General features: G+C 36.6%; 1 protein-coding gene across 1 annotated transcript; it reads left to right on the top strand.

The window, feature by feature from the left end:
* Positions 1 to 7,861: 7,861 nt before the first annotated feature.
* Positions 7,862 to 11,410, top strand: aqp8a.1 (aquaporin 8a, tandem duplicate 1). Its single transcript, XM_048171125.1, has 5 exons — positions 7,862 to 8,229; positions 8,577 to 8,703; positions 8,806 to 9,020; positions 10,764 to 10,898; positions 11,137 to 11,410. The coding sequence occupies exons 1-5, from the start codon at positions 7,970 to 7,972 to the stop codon at positions 11,177 to 11,179; spliced, it is 780 nt and encodes a 259-aa protein (XP_048027082.1). The 5' UTR covers positions 7,862 to 7,969; the 3' UTR covers positions 11,180 to 11,410.
* Positions 11,411 to 13,215: the final 1,805 nt, after the last annotated feature.

The following is a 13,215-nucleotide window of genomic DNA, read 5'->3' as shown; positions in this document are numbered from 1 at the left end:
GGCGATTTCAAAACACTGCTTCAAGAAGCTTCGAAGCTTTACGAATCTTTTGTTTCGATTCTGTGGTTCGGAGCACGTATCAAACTGCCAAAGTCACGTGATTTCTGTAAACAAAAGAATAATAGTAGTTAATAGTCTCTTTTTGGCCTGTTTAGCTGAGCCAATAAAAGATTATTAACTACTATTATTCTTTTTAATTATAGGCCCACTAATATTTAATTAAAATGTCTACAAATGTATAAAAACAAACATGTTTCAACCAATCTTTAATAATTTTTCATCGCTATTTCAAAATAAAGGTCTGAACATGCCTTGTGAGTATGAAAATATGCTTGTTGCAAATTGATAAATTATTGCTCCTATGTAATTTATTTTGAAAATCAAATGATAAATCAAATGATATATAGAATATTACTGATTTAAATATGTAATGGCAGAAATCACGTGACTTTGGCAGTTTGATACGTGCTCCGAACCACAGAATCGAAACAAAAGATTCGTAAAGCTTCGAAGCTTCTTGAAGCAGTGTTTTGAAATCGCCCGTCACTAGATATTGTTGAATAAAACTGATCAGAGATCAGGTAAAACCTATAGACTTGATTCATGGGTTCACAGAGATCATCGCCCCCCAGTGGTGAACCATTGAAATTTCTAAATGTTTTGAAACACTTATGACATAAGTAAGCCTCATTTACTGAAATCATGTGACTTTGGCAGTTTGATACAGGCTCTAAACCACTGATTCGAAACAAAAGATTCGTAAAGCTTCAATGAAGCAGTGTTTTGAAATCGCCTATCACTAGAAATTGTTGAATAAAGTCGTTATTTTGTTTTTTTTTGTCACTTCATAACATTAAGGTTGAACCACTGTAGTCACATGAACTGTTTTAAATAAGTCTTTAGTACCTTTCTGGGCAATGAAAGTGTAAATTAACTTCCTGTCAATGGAGGCCTCACTAAGCCATCAGATTTCAACAAAAATATCTTAGTTTATGTTCTGAAGATGAATGAAGGTCTTACAGGTTTGAAACAACATGAGGGTGAGTAATTAATTACATAATTTTCATTTTTGGGTGAACTAACCCTTTAAGTTCTAAGGTGGCACCAGCTCCTGATTTGGCAGTGCTGTGAGGGCTGACAGAAAAGCACTGAGCTTGAGTTGAGATGCAGATAATATTAACTTTTGTTTTATTGTTAATAAATATTAAAAATTATATACTAGGGTGTGGAAATGGCTAATAAGCCAATAAGTGCTCCTCTTCAGCATCTACTACAGTGGTAGTTTATTGTCTTTTTTATTTCTAAATGTTTGTTTTCCTACATTTTGAAACTTTTAGTTTTACAAATGGTACAAACTATGAAGAACAAATAATGGACATCACATTAAAAATAACATTTAAATTGGGCAATATTTAAAGCTTTGAAGTCCTGGGAAAAGTTGTGTTTCGAAAAGTTTCCACGTCGGCAATGTTTGATCTGATTATCTGTGGTTTAACAGAGAATTCTGTGACGAATGTGAGTGCTTCTCTACGGAAGAGGATTAGGGCCAAGCAATAATAAAAAAATAAAACCATCTCGAGATTAAAGTTGTTAAATTTCGAGAAAAAACTTGTTAAATTTCGAGAAAAAAGTCGAAATAAAATGTTGAGAATAAACTCGTTAAATTACGAGAAAAAACTCGTTCAATTTCAAAAAAAAGTTTAAAATGTTGAGAATAAACGAAATTACGAAAAAAGTCAATTTCGAGAAAAAAGTCGAGATAAAATGTTGAAAATAAACTCGTTCAAATTTCGAGAAAAAAAGTCTAGATAAAATGTTGAGAATAAAGTCATTAAATTACGAGAAAAAAGGTAGTTAAATTACGAGAACAAATTCGTTAAATTATAAGAAAAAGGCTGTTAAATTTCGAGAAAAAAGTCGAGATAAAATGTTGAGAATAAACTCGTTAAATTACGAGGAAAAAACTTGTTAAATTTCGAGAAAAAAGTCGAGATAAAAATGTTGAGGAGAAAGTCATTAAATTACAAGAAGTGATGTTATTAATTCTGCGGTGAAAACAAGCGCTTTTTCCCAGCGCTGTGTAGAAATTGGTGTCGTGTCATCGAGATAGGCCCGCTGCTCTGAACTCCTGTCGCGTTGTCTGTTATTGGTCCGAGCTGCGCTGCTCAAACGAGTTGACTAAATGCATGTTGCGATGATGCCCAAAAAATGCAAGGCTCCTCCGAATATTGCGGAGTTTGCTTGATTTTGCGATAAATTCAGCGATCGCAGAATCGCGAAATCCTGGAGGGACTGGATCATACGGGAATATCCTTTGGAATATCCTTTCACCACAAATTTTCATAAGCAGCGCTCAGTTAATTTTTTTTTTCTGATTAAAATGTAGTAATAAAGTTGATTGTTACCTATGGGTAGCCTATAGGACGAATATTTAAATAAACAAACAAATAAAAAAAAAATATATTTTACTCTAAAAGCTCTTAAGTTGTAAGTTTTTGTCATGTCAGCTTTTCTTCAGACTGTACACTACCAAAAGATTGGGGTCAGTAAAATTTCTATTTTTTGTTTAAAGAAATTAATAATTTTATTCAGCAAGGATGCATTAAATTGATCAAAATTGACAGTAAAGACATTTATAATATTACAAATGATTTCTATTTGAAATAAATGCTGTTCTTTTGAACTTTCTATTCATAAAATAGAATCACAGGAGCAAAAATGTATCTCGGTTTCCACAAATATATTCATGTTTTCAACAAAGGCAATGTTTCTTGAACACCAAATTAGCATTAGAATGATTTCTGAAGGATTGTGTGATACTAAAAACTGTAGTAATGATGCTGAAAATTCAGCTTTGCCATCACAGGAATAAATGAAATTTTAAAATATATTGAAATAGATAACAGGTATTTTAAATGGTAATAATATTTCACTATATAACTGTTTGTACTGTATTTTTGATTAAATAAATGCAGGCCTTAGTGAGCATACACTGTAAAAAAAAAAAAAAAAAAAAAAAGGCGATAGCAATTTACGTAAAAAACTGGCAGCTGTGGTTGCCAGAATTTACTGTAAAAAACCGGCAGCTGTGGTTGCCAGAATATTACTGTAAAAAACCAGCAGCTGTGGTTGTCAGAATTTACTGTAAAAAAACGGCAGCTGTGGTTGCCAGAATTTACTGTAAAAAACCGGCAGCTGTGGTTGCCAGAATATTACTGTAAAAAAACAGCAGCTGTGGTTGCCAGAACTTTACAGTAAAAAAACGGCAGCTATGGTTGTCAGAATTTGCTGTAAAAAACAGCAGCTGTGGTTGCCAGAATATTACCGGAAAAAAACGGCAGCTGTGGTTGTCAGAATTTACTGTAAAAAACCAGCAGCTGTGGTTGCCAGAACTTTACCGTAAAAAAACGGCAGCTATGGTTGTCAGAATTTGCTGTAAAAAACAGCAGCTGTAGTTGCCAGAATATTACCGGAAAAAAAGCGGCAGCTGTGGTTGTCAGAATTTACTGTAAAAAAACAGCAGCTGTGGTTGCCAGAACTTTACCGTAAAAAATGGCAGCTGTTCTTGTCAGAATTTACTGTGAAAAAACAGCAGGGGTGGTTGCCAGAACTTTACCGTAAAAAAAATGGCAGCTGTGGTTGTCAGAATTTACTGTAAAAAACCAGCAGCTGTGGTTGCCAGAACTTTACCGTAAAAAAATGGCAGCTGTGGTCGTCAGAATTTACTGTAAAAAACCAGCAGCTGTGGTTGCCAGAACTTTACCGTAAAAAAACGGCAGCTGTGGTTGTCAGAATTTACTGTAAAAAACCAGCAGCTGTGGTTGCCAGAACTTTACCGTAAAAAAATGGCAACTGTGGTTGTCAGAATTTACTGTAAAAAACAGCAGCTGTGGTTGCCAGAACTTTACCGTAAAAAACCGCAGTTGTGGTTGCCAAAACATTACCATAAAAAAATGGCAGTTGTGGTTGCCAGAACATTACCGTAAAAAAACACAGCTGTGGTTGCCAGAACTTTACCGTAAAAAAACGGCAGCTGTGGTTGTCAGAATTTACTGTAAAAAACCAGCAGCTGTGGTTGCCAGAACTTTACCGTAAAAAAATGGCAACTGTGGTTGTCAGAATTTACTGTAAAAAACAGCAGCTGTGGTTGCTGTTACGGTTGCTGGTATACAAAGCACACAACGAGGACATAGAGTGAATATCAGACTTTACTTGTAGAGAAACAGGAATCCAACAGAACATACAACCACGTAGCATAAACAATACCGGACAACACAAGACTAGAAACACAGGGTATATATACAAGGGACTAACAAAGGAACTAATCAAGGTGATGGGATGATTAACAAGACACAGGTGAATCAACTAAACTAATTAACAGAACGGGGAAACTAGGTCACGGGCAAACAGAAACATGAGGCTCTGTAACAGTTCGCCCCCTCCCGAATAGGCGCGTCCTCGCGCTGTAAGAGTACAGAGGAGGGAGGGAGGGGGTTCTGGAGGAGGGCGGAGAAAACACAAACAACCAAAAGAAAAGAGTCCATGAAAAACAACAATGACAGTCCAAGGGGGAGTGGAGGGTGGGAGGAGCCAGGGGAAAGCCAGGAGCAGGAAGAACCAGATGTTACCCCAGAAGCCAGCCAGGACGAGGCCCCAGGGTAGAGTCGCAGGTGGGAGGAGCCATGGTGGAGTCGGCTTGAGGGCAGACGACACCCTGGGGACGACCAACGGAGATGCAGCTGGAGACCCAGGTGTAACTGTAGAGCCGATGAGCCCACGCGCAGCCGATGGTCCTGGAGACCGAGGAGGAGCCGTGGTGACGAGCGTCCGAGGAGGAGGCGGACAACCAGAGGGCAGAGGCTGAGCCGGTGGGACCGAGGATGTAGGCGGAGCTGAAGGGAAGGAGGAGCCAGACGGAGCCGTAGGTGAAGGCAGGTGGACGACTGACCAAGGCGGAGCCGGAAAGACGAGGGAGCCCGGAGAAGCCGTATGGCCGATGGTGTCCGGTGGAGCCGAGGGAGGGAGGAGCCAGGGTGACGCCGAAGTGTTGACGGGCCGAGGTGGAGCAGGGGGCGTGGAGGCTGGAAGTGGAGGCAGGGGATCCTCTTGAGTGGATGTAGTGGAGGACCTGAAGATGCTCGACATCCCCACCTGGCATGTGGGAGATGTCGAGCAGCTGAAGGGCAGAGGTGATGGTGGGGCTGAGGAACTGGCTGTGAGACTAGGTGACGGAGGAGGCGGGAGAGGGAGGCTGGGTGGGCTGACAGGGAACTCAGGAGACGGAGAACTGGAGAACACTGGAGAGAGGTCCTCATGGAGCTCAGGAGATTCATTAAAAACAGGGAAATCAGGGGAATGGGAAATAACCTCTCCGAAAAAATCAATTAGATCGACCATAAAAATGTCTTTCAGTTCCTCAGCGTATTTGCCAGTGCCAGTCCATTTACCCATCGTGGTGGTGTTGTGGGCGGAGCCTTCCTCCCAGCCCTCAAGCTCCACAAGCACTCCCTTGACGTCGGATGATGTCACCGGCTCGAGCACCTGGTCAGATCCTTGATGTGAGGTTGGCTCCGGGGCGATGTTACCGTCCGATCCCTTCCTCGGTCCAGGCTCATCCATCCCGGCAGGCTGACCTCCTCGGTCTGCGGTGGGCATGTGAGACATCTCCGTTGTGACGTTCGTCGATGGTGGCTGACTGGCTTCTGGCAGTGAAGTGGGGCTGGTGGCGAAGTCGTCCTCCGCGGGGCTGATGGTGATTGGCGAGTCGTTACACACCAGCACCCACTTCACGAATGCGGCGAAGTCCTTCCGAGGACCGCTCCCTGGGAGGCGTGCCCGGGACCGCTCGCTAAGGCTGGAGATGTAGTACACGCAGAGCAAGCGGTCAGGATAGTGTGTGAGGCACGCCAACTCCAAAAAATCCAAGGTGTGGGATTCCAGGGAGCGGTCCTTCTGCTCCAGGCACAAAAGGGCAACAGCAGGGTCCATGGTGACGGGAAAAACAAGGGGAAAAAACAAACAAAAGAAAATCGCTGCAAAAACTGTCTTGGTCCGGTATTCTGTTACGGTTGCTGGTATACAAAGCACACGACGAGAAAATAGAGTGAATATCAGACTTTACTTGTAGAGAAACAGGAATCCAACAGAACATACAACCACGTAGCATAAACAATACCGGACAACACAAGACTAGAAACACAGGGTATATATACAAGGGACTAACAAAGGAACTAATCAAGGTTATGGGATGATTAACAAGACACAGGTGAATCAACTAAACTAATTAACAGAACGGGGAAACTAGGTCACGGGCAAACAGAAACATGGGGCTCTGTAACAGTTGCCAGAACATTTACCGTAAAAAAACGGCAGCTGTGGTTGCCAAAACATTACCATAAAAAAACGGCAGCTGTGGTTGCCAGAACATTACCGTAAAAAATCACAGCTGTGGTTGCCAGAACTTTACCGTAAAAAATATGGTAGCAACGTTTAAGGTTTTACAGGACAGCACTTAGTTTACTGTCTATTTTACAGTTCAAAACCATATAATTTATAGGTTTATATTGTAATGCGGTTCATAACTGTTTATTTTACATACCCTAAAAAAATTCCATTAAATTTATGGTAAAAAAAAAAAAAAAACTTTTTCATTAACTGATATAATGTTAATTTACCAACCTATTGAAGTACTAATATCCATTTGTACTAATATCCATATCTTTGTAATACACTGACAGACACAGTGGTGATGGAAAAAGTCACATGATGAATCAAAGTTCATCACAAGCAGCTTTTCCACAAGCTGAGAAGGACAATACTAATTTATAGAAGGTGCACAGTGTCATTCACACAAACAATAACACCATCATGGTAAAACGCATGAAATTTTAAAAATGCAATAAATATTAATTTAACAACATTAGATACAACATAAAACACTAATGTACATAACTGATTAGAAAAACTAGATTAGAATAACTAGTTATGAGTTATTTCAACGAAAACTCATCACACAGGGAATTGTGGGAATGTCAATTCACGTTTTTTTTTTTTTTACTTGTTATTTTTCACTTCCAAAAACTGTAAATTTAATGGTATTTTACCATACAATTACATTAAATGTACCATTAGATCTATTACAGTTATTCAAAGTATATAGTACAGAAACTTTCTGTAAACCAATTAACTGTTTTTCACTGCAGAATTTTTTACAGTCTTTTACCATTAAAATTACAGTCATTTTTTTACAGGGTAAGAGACGTCTTTCAAAAACATTAAAGATCTTGACCCCAAACCCTTGAACGGTCGTGTATGTTTTACAAACGTCACAAATAATCACCAGGAAGTAGTTTTAGAAAACAAAAGGCGATTAAAAGACACAAAAAAAGGAAATGTTTCCTCTTTAGCCATCAATGCCAGGCATCCTGCAGTCTTTCTCTGTGTTCACTTTTGTCATTGAGTCCCACAAGAGAAAGATTAACCCAAAGCGACCTTGTGCTGTTATTTACTGCCTCAGGAACCCCAATTTGATGCATGAGAGTGAGAGCTGAACGCAATACTGTGATAAATGCAGATGACTGCATGGGAAAATCTGCTGCAGGCCATGCAGTGATCTATAATAAGCCATTAGATTTATAAAGTTTGGGAATCTGCATTAACTCTAATCAATTTAGTTGCATAAGACAGTCGAAAAGACCTTGAGTGACATGAGAGTGCGTTATGCTCTTTATTGTCCTCAGTTGTGTAATAGCAGGCTGGTGGATGATAAGCTATATCCTGAACCCGTCACCCCACAAACAATGCTCTCCACTGCTGTAATTGTAAAGTGTTTTTCCCAAGCCACCAAGAGTGATGACGGGAGAGACTGTTGGCCCGCCTTACCACCACTCCACCCCATCCTCTGTCCACCTTTATCAGTACAAAGCTGCAGTGTGTGTGCACAGAACACCTGAAGCTTCGGACAAACAAAATGACCTCAGTGGAGTCAAAATCAGAGCTCTTTACTGTAGCCACAGGCGATGGAGGGGACAGCCATCAGAATACGCCTAAGAAGTCCTTCTTTGAGCACTACATTCAGCCATGCCTGGCAGAGATCCTCGGCTCCACTCTCTTCATGTTTGTGGGCTGTGTGTCGGTCATGGGTAACGTGGGCATCAATGGGAGCATCCAGCCTGCCCTGGCACATGGACTAGCACTGGCGATAGCAATTGCGATTTTTGGAGAAATCAGGTAATAGAGAATACAAATGAAAAATAATATATTTAAATATATAAAACTATGTTTTTATAATGTTTATATTATATGCTTGTTATATTTACAATATTTAAAAAAATAATATCAACTATTTAAATTAGTTTTCATTGAGTAATGTAGCCAGAAATGTCATTATAAAGAAATTTGACATTGTACATGCATTATTATCTAATTACTATGCAAAAGAATATATTTTTATTGATATTATTTCAAAACATAAAATTAAAATATATGAATAAATGATCGTTTTTTTATTTAAAACATTTCTTTTTTATTTCATTCTTCTTTCACGCATGATTTTCTAATGTCATCTTCTTTTCCAGTGGTGGTCACTTCAATCCAGCCGTGTCTGTGTGTGTTTACCTCATCGGAGGAATGGAACTCATACTCTTGGTGCCATACGTGCTCTCACAAATGTTAGGTGGAGTGATTGCTGCCGGTCTTGCTAAAGTATGTGCGCAAGCTTCTCTATCAATATTTGTGACTGTGAAGTATACAATCATTTACACTTTTGACAATGCAATATGAACATTCTCTTTTCTTTTTCTTCAGGCTGTCACTACGAATGAGGCATTTGGAAATGCAACTGGAGCAGCATTTAATGCCATTCAGTCCGCTCATGGCACTGGCTCTGCAACTATGGCAGAGATGATAATGACGCTCTTCTTGACCATAGTTGTGAGCATGGGCGCTGTTAACGGAAGGACCCGAAGTCATCTTGCTCCCTTCTGCATTGGACTCACTGTGACTGCAAATATTCTGGCTGGGTAGGAAACTAATATTTCACACAAAGGCACTCACAAATTATATAGCCTACTGTACAGAATAATATGCCATACTACATTTTAAAAGTAGAAAAAATCTAGTCTAGTGTTTTGTGTTAAATATTTAACAATAGGAAAGATTTTGTTTAAACATCTATATCTACATCTATATCTCAAGTCTCAAACTTTCATAATGCTCCTCTCTCTCTCTGTCTCTGAAGTAAAATGAAGTATAGAAATCTACCTGAACTGTGTAGATTAGTGTCAAGTACAACCAGTGCAAATACTGTTACTACTGCACTACTGTAACTGTAACTGTTATACAAGAACATGGATGTTTTAAATTTTTTACAATGTAATTCAAAATGCTAATCTAATCTAATAAAAAACACATACAGGAAACATTTTAATTCAAATCAGCAAATAAAACACAGAGAACAAATACATTCTAACAACTCTACACATGTTTTGTTTATGTTTATAATGTTTATATGTTATATGTGTTTTTAGACAATGTTGTTAGATGATAGTATAATTCTACAATTCTAATTATTATATGTATAATTAATGGTTTTACTTATAATTGTTACATTATAATTGTCCATATTATAAAACTTGACTTATTGCTGAAAATGCTATAATTTGCTTTAAAAAAAAAAAAAAAAAATATATATATATATATATATATATATATATATATATATATATATATATATATATATATATATATATATCAAGAAATATTGATTGAGCAGACAGGGAGGATATACTACTACATTCTGCCAAAAAAAACTATATATATATATATATAACTCTTATATATAATACGATTATTACTACTAATAATACTACTATGTCTACCATTTAACAATCATTAACATTATAACAAATATTAATAATCTAATTATTTACTAGATTTTACTAGGGCTGTCAAACGATTAATCGCGATTAATCGCATACAAAATAAAAGTTTGAGTTTGCCTAATATATGTGTGAGTACTGTGTGTAATTATTATGTATATATAAATACACACAAATGTATGTATATATTTAAGAGAAATTTGTTATTTATGTACAAAATATTTTTATTTATATATAATAAAAATTACATAAAAATATAAATAAATACATATACTTGTAAGTATTTCTCAAATATATACATGAATGTGTTTGTATTTATATATACATAATAATTACACCCAGTACTCACACATATTTTAGGCAAACTCAAACTTTTATTTTGTATGCGATTAATCGCGATTAATCATTTGACAGCCCTAGATTTTACTTAGCTTTTTTTTGTACTGTTGTCCCCTGACTCCCCTCAGGGTGGTGTTGATGTATGATAGTGATTTTACCCCGCCAACCCCTGTAGCTCGTTTCTAATTGGTGAAACTGATGATGTTTAATCATATTCCGTTACAACACTCCCTGCTGTCCCCTAACTGTCATCATACGTTTCATGCGCTTTAATAAGCAGATGTTTGGCACAACCAAAACTCATTTTCTCACAAGTCGCTACACTCGTTTTAATGTGGAGAATGAGGTGTCTTTAATGAACATGGCAACTAAACAAATAGGACGTCACAGGATATGTTACAGGAAACAAAGTCATCAAGAGCCTTAGAATAATAATGGCGAAAGGAAATATTAATTCCTAACACTAAAATGTGCTGATATGCTGTATTTAGGGTCATTTTTTCAGTTTTGAGAAGCTCTGATTTAACTTTCTTACATGTCAAACAGGGGTGGAATATCAGGAGCATGTATGAATCCAGCACGGGCCTTTGGGCCAGCGATAGTGTCCGGTCACTGGACGCACCACTGGGTATATTGGGTGGGACCTATGGCTGGTGCTTTGGTCACTGTCAGCCTTGTGAGGTATTCTTGCAACTCACTTTTCCCTTACACAATGAATGATTTTCTTCATTCAGGAGGAGTATAAAGTCTTTTAGTGTATCAGCTTGATCATGATATGATGACTTATTTAATTTTGAAGCTGTTCAGATTTAAATAAGAATTAATATTTGATTCAGGTTTTATGTGTGTTTTCAGTGTGAATCTTTTCATCTTAATATGTGAGTATGAGTATCCTGATTAATTGCTTGATTCATTCTAGGTTGATAGTGGGAGACAAGAAGATTCGTGTTATTTTCAAATGATGGAGATGGAGGACCTCAGAGGATCTCATGTTGCAAGCTTTTTAAATTCCAAATAACTTGTAAAGCATTGTATGATATTGTCAAACATTTATATTAGTGCAGTATTCTAAGCTTTTCTGTATTCTGTTGCCTCATTGTCTCTTGGACAAATGTATTTGTTGTTTTAGTTTTATAGCCTGCCATTGTGTATTCTGATGTTTTATGTTAATAAGCATAAAGTCTTTTGTTAGATATTGTCTGAATGTATTTCTTCACTTTTTTTTTTTTACTTTGCAATATGTAAATATGGAGCACATCTGGGCCAAGCTAAAATGCCAAAATGTTTAGTGGTCTTTTAATGGACCATTTTAATCACAAATCACTGGTCAGGAAATTAGCAAGAATTGCACAAATACTGTAAAGTAACTTAGCATGGAATAGCCTTCCCCAACTTGTAGACAGCATTTTACAGGAAGAAGAGTCAGTGTTGTTCCACTCAATGTTAATGGCTTCAAACAGTTCATGAGAAGTTGAAAAATGTCTCCCAGTTCGTTTGACTTTAATGTGAGATGAAATATTCAGTACAGGGTTCAAATCTGGATTCTGACCAGGCCAAAACATGAGCCTGATTGTTTTTGCAATTTGGGCAGGAGCAAAAATAACATCTGATCATTATTCTTTAGATAACAACTTTTCATTTGTGGGAAACAAGCCATTCAGCAATATTCTCCTGAATTCCAAAGCATTAAATGACTTTTCACAGAGAAGTAGTTCACCAATGCCAGCAGTTAAAAGGCTCCCCACACAATGACCCCTCTTCATCTATGCTTCACTGTGGTAGAGATGCATTTATTATATATTTCTCAGCAGATCTTTGAAGACACCGCTCTGGAGCATCTCCATTCAACTCATGTTTCATTGTGAACACACAACTTTTCCATATTCTGCCAAAAACTTGATTCTGTCTTTGGTGTTTTGGTCTACATTTTGCTAATTTCCTAACCAATACTTTGTTATTAATACAATTAAATGATTAGTGTTTAGCCATTTTGGGTAATTTTTTATTTATTTTTTTTGCCCAGGAGTGTGTGTGTGTGTGTGTGTGTGTGTGTGTGTGTGTGTGTGTGTGTGTGTGTGTGTGTGTGTGTGTGTGTGTGTGTGTGTGTGTGTGGAGAGAGAGATACATTACAAATATAAAATACAAATATTTTAGAAATTGTCAAAAACTTGTTTCAAACTAAACATTTTTTTGTCATTTATTAGGCAAGTAACAAACAGAAACAACTATATAATCTTTATTCCCATATAATAACAGAAAAATATATATATATTATTTTTACTGTATGCCCTCTTTTGCCCTTGCATTCTTGCTGGCATTGTTTTTATCTACTTTTCAACAGTCTCTGCTGTTTAAGACTTTCAAATAGTTTCTAGTTGTTCCCAAATACTTGCTTTTGATGAAACTTTCTTGTGATCTATATTTGAATCCAGTAAATCACAACAATAATTATATTGTGACTAAAGAGCTTGCACATTCTGGTGTGGATTAACCATTACAGAAACATAAAAAATGATTTTGGTAATCACCAATACAGTTTAGGGCCGACGTGGCACAAACCTTATATTGGGTGGTGGTCTTATATATATATATATATATATATATATATATATATATATATATATATATATATATATATATATATATATATATATATATATATATATACATATATATATATATATATATATATATACATATATATATATATATATATATATATATATATATATATATATATATATATATATATATATATATATATATATATATATATATATATATATATATGATGTCCTGAGAGGATATTTGTTTTAATGACCCTTGACCCTATGAGATTGATTAAACCATCAAAATATGAGGAAAATATTTAAATATGAGGGAAGAACAAAACTCTAAGCTCGGTTAAGGTATTATATCTGACGAAATTATTTAGCAGAAATTTATGTCTGCACAATTTGGCATTTTCATTGAATTCAAAATCTTTAACAAATTTTTT

Source organism: Megalobrama amblycephala, linkage group LG20, assembly GCF_018812025.1.
Source record: "Megalobrama amblycephala isolate DHTTF-2021 linkage group LG20, ASM1881202v1, whole genome shotgun sequence".
Lineage (NCBI taxonomy): Eukaryota > Metazoa > Chordata > Actinopteri > Cypriniformes > Xenocyprididae > Megalobrama > Megalobrama amblycephala.
Note: the sequence above shows the minus strand (reverse complement) of the source record. Positions and strands in the feature narration are given on the sequence as shown.

Excerpts from the sequence above, each read along its gene's own strand:
- aqp8a.1 (XM_048171125.1), top strand. The coding sequence starts at position 7,970 with ATGACCTCAGTGGAGTCAAAATCAGAGCTCTTTACTGTAGCCACAGGC. Across the intron at positions 8,230-8,576 it reads GCGATTTTTGGAGAAATCAG|TGGTGGTCACTTCAATCCAG; the intron begins GTAATAGAGAAT and ends CTTCTTTTCCAG. Across the intron at positions 9,021-10,763 it reads ACTGCAAATATTCTGGCTGG|GGGTGGAATATCAGGAGCAT; the intron begins GTAGGAAACTAA and ends CATGTCAAACAG.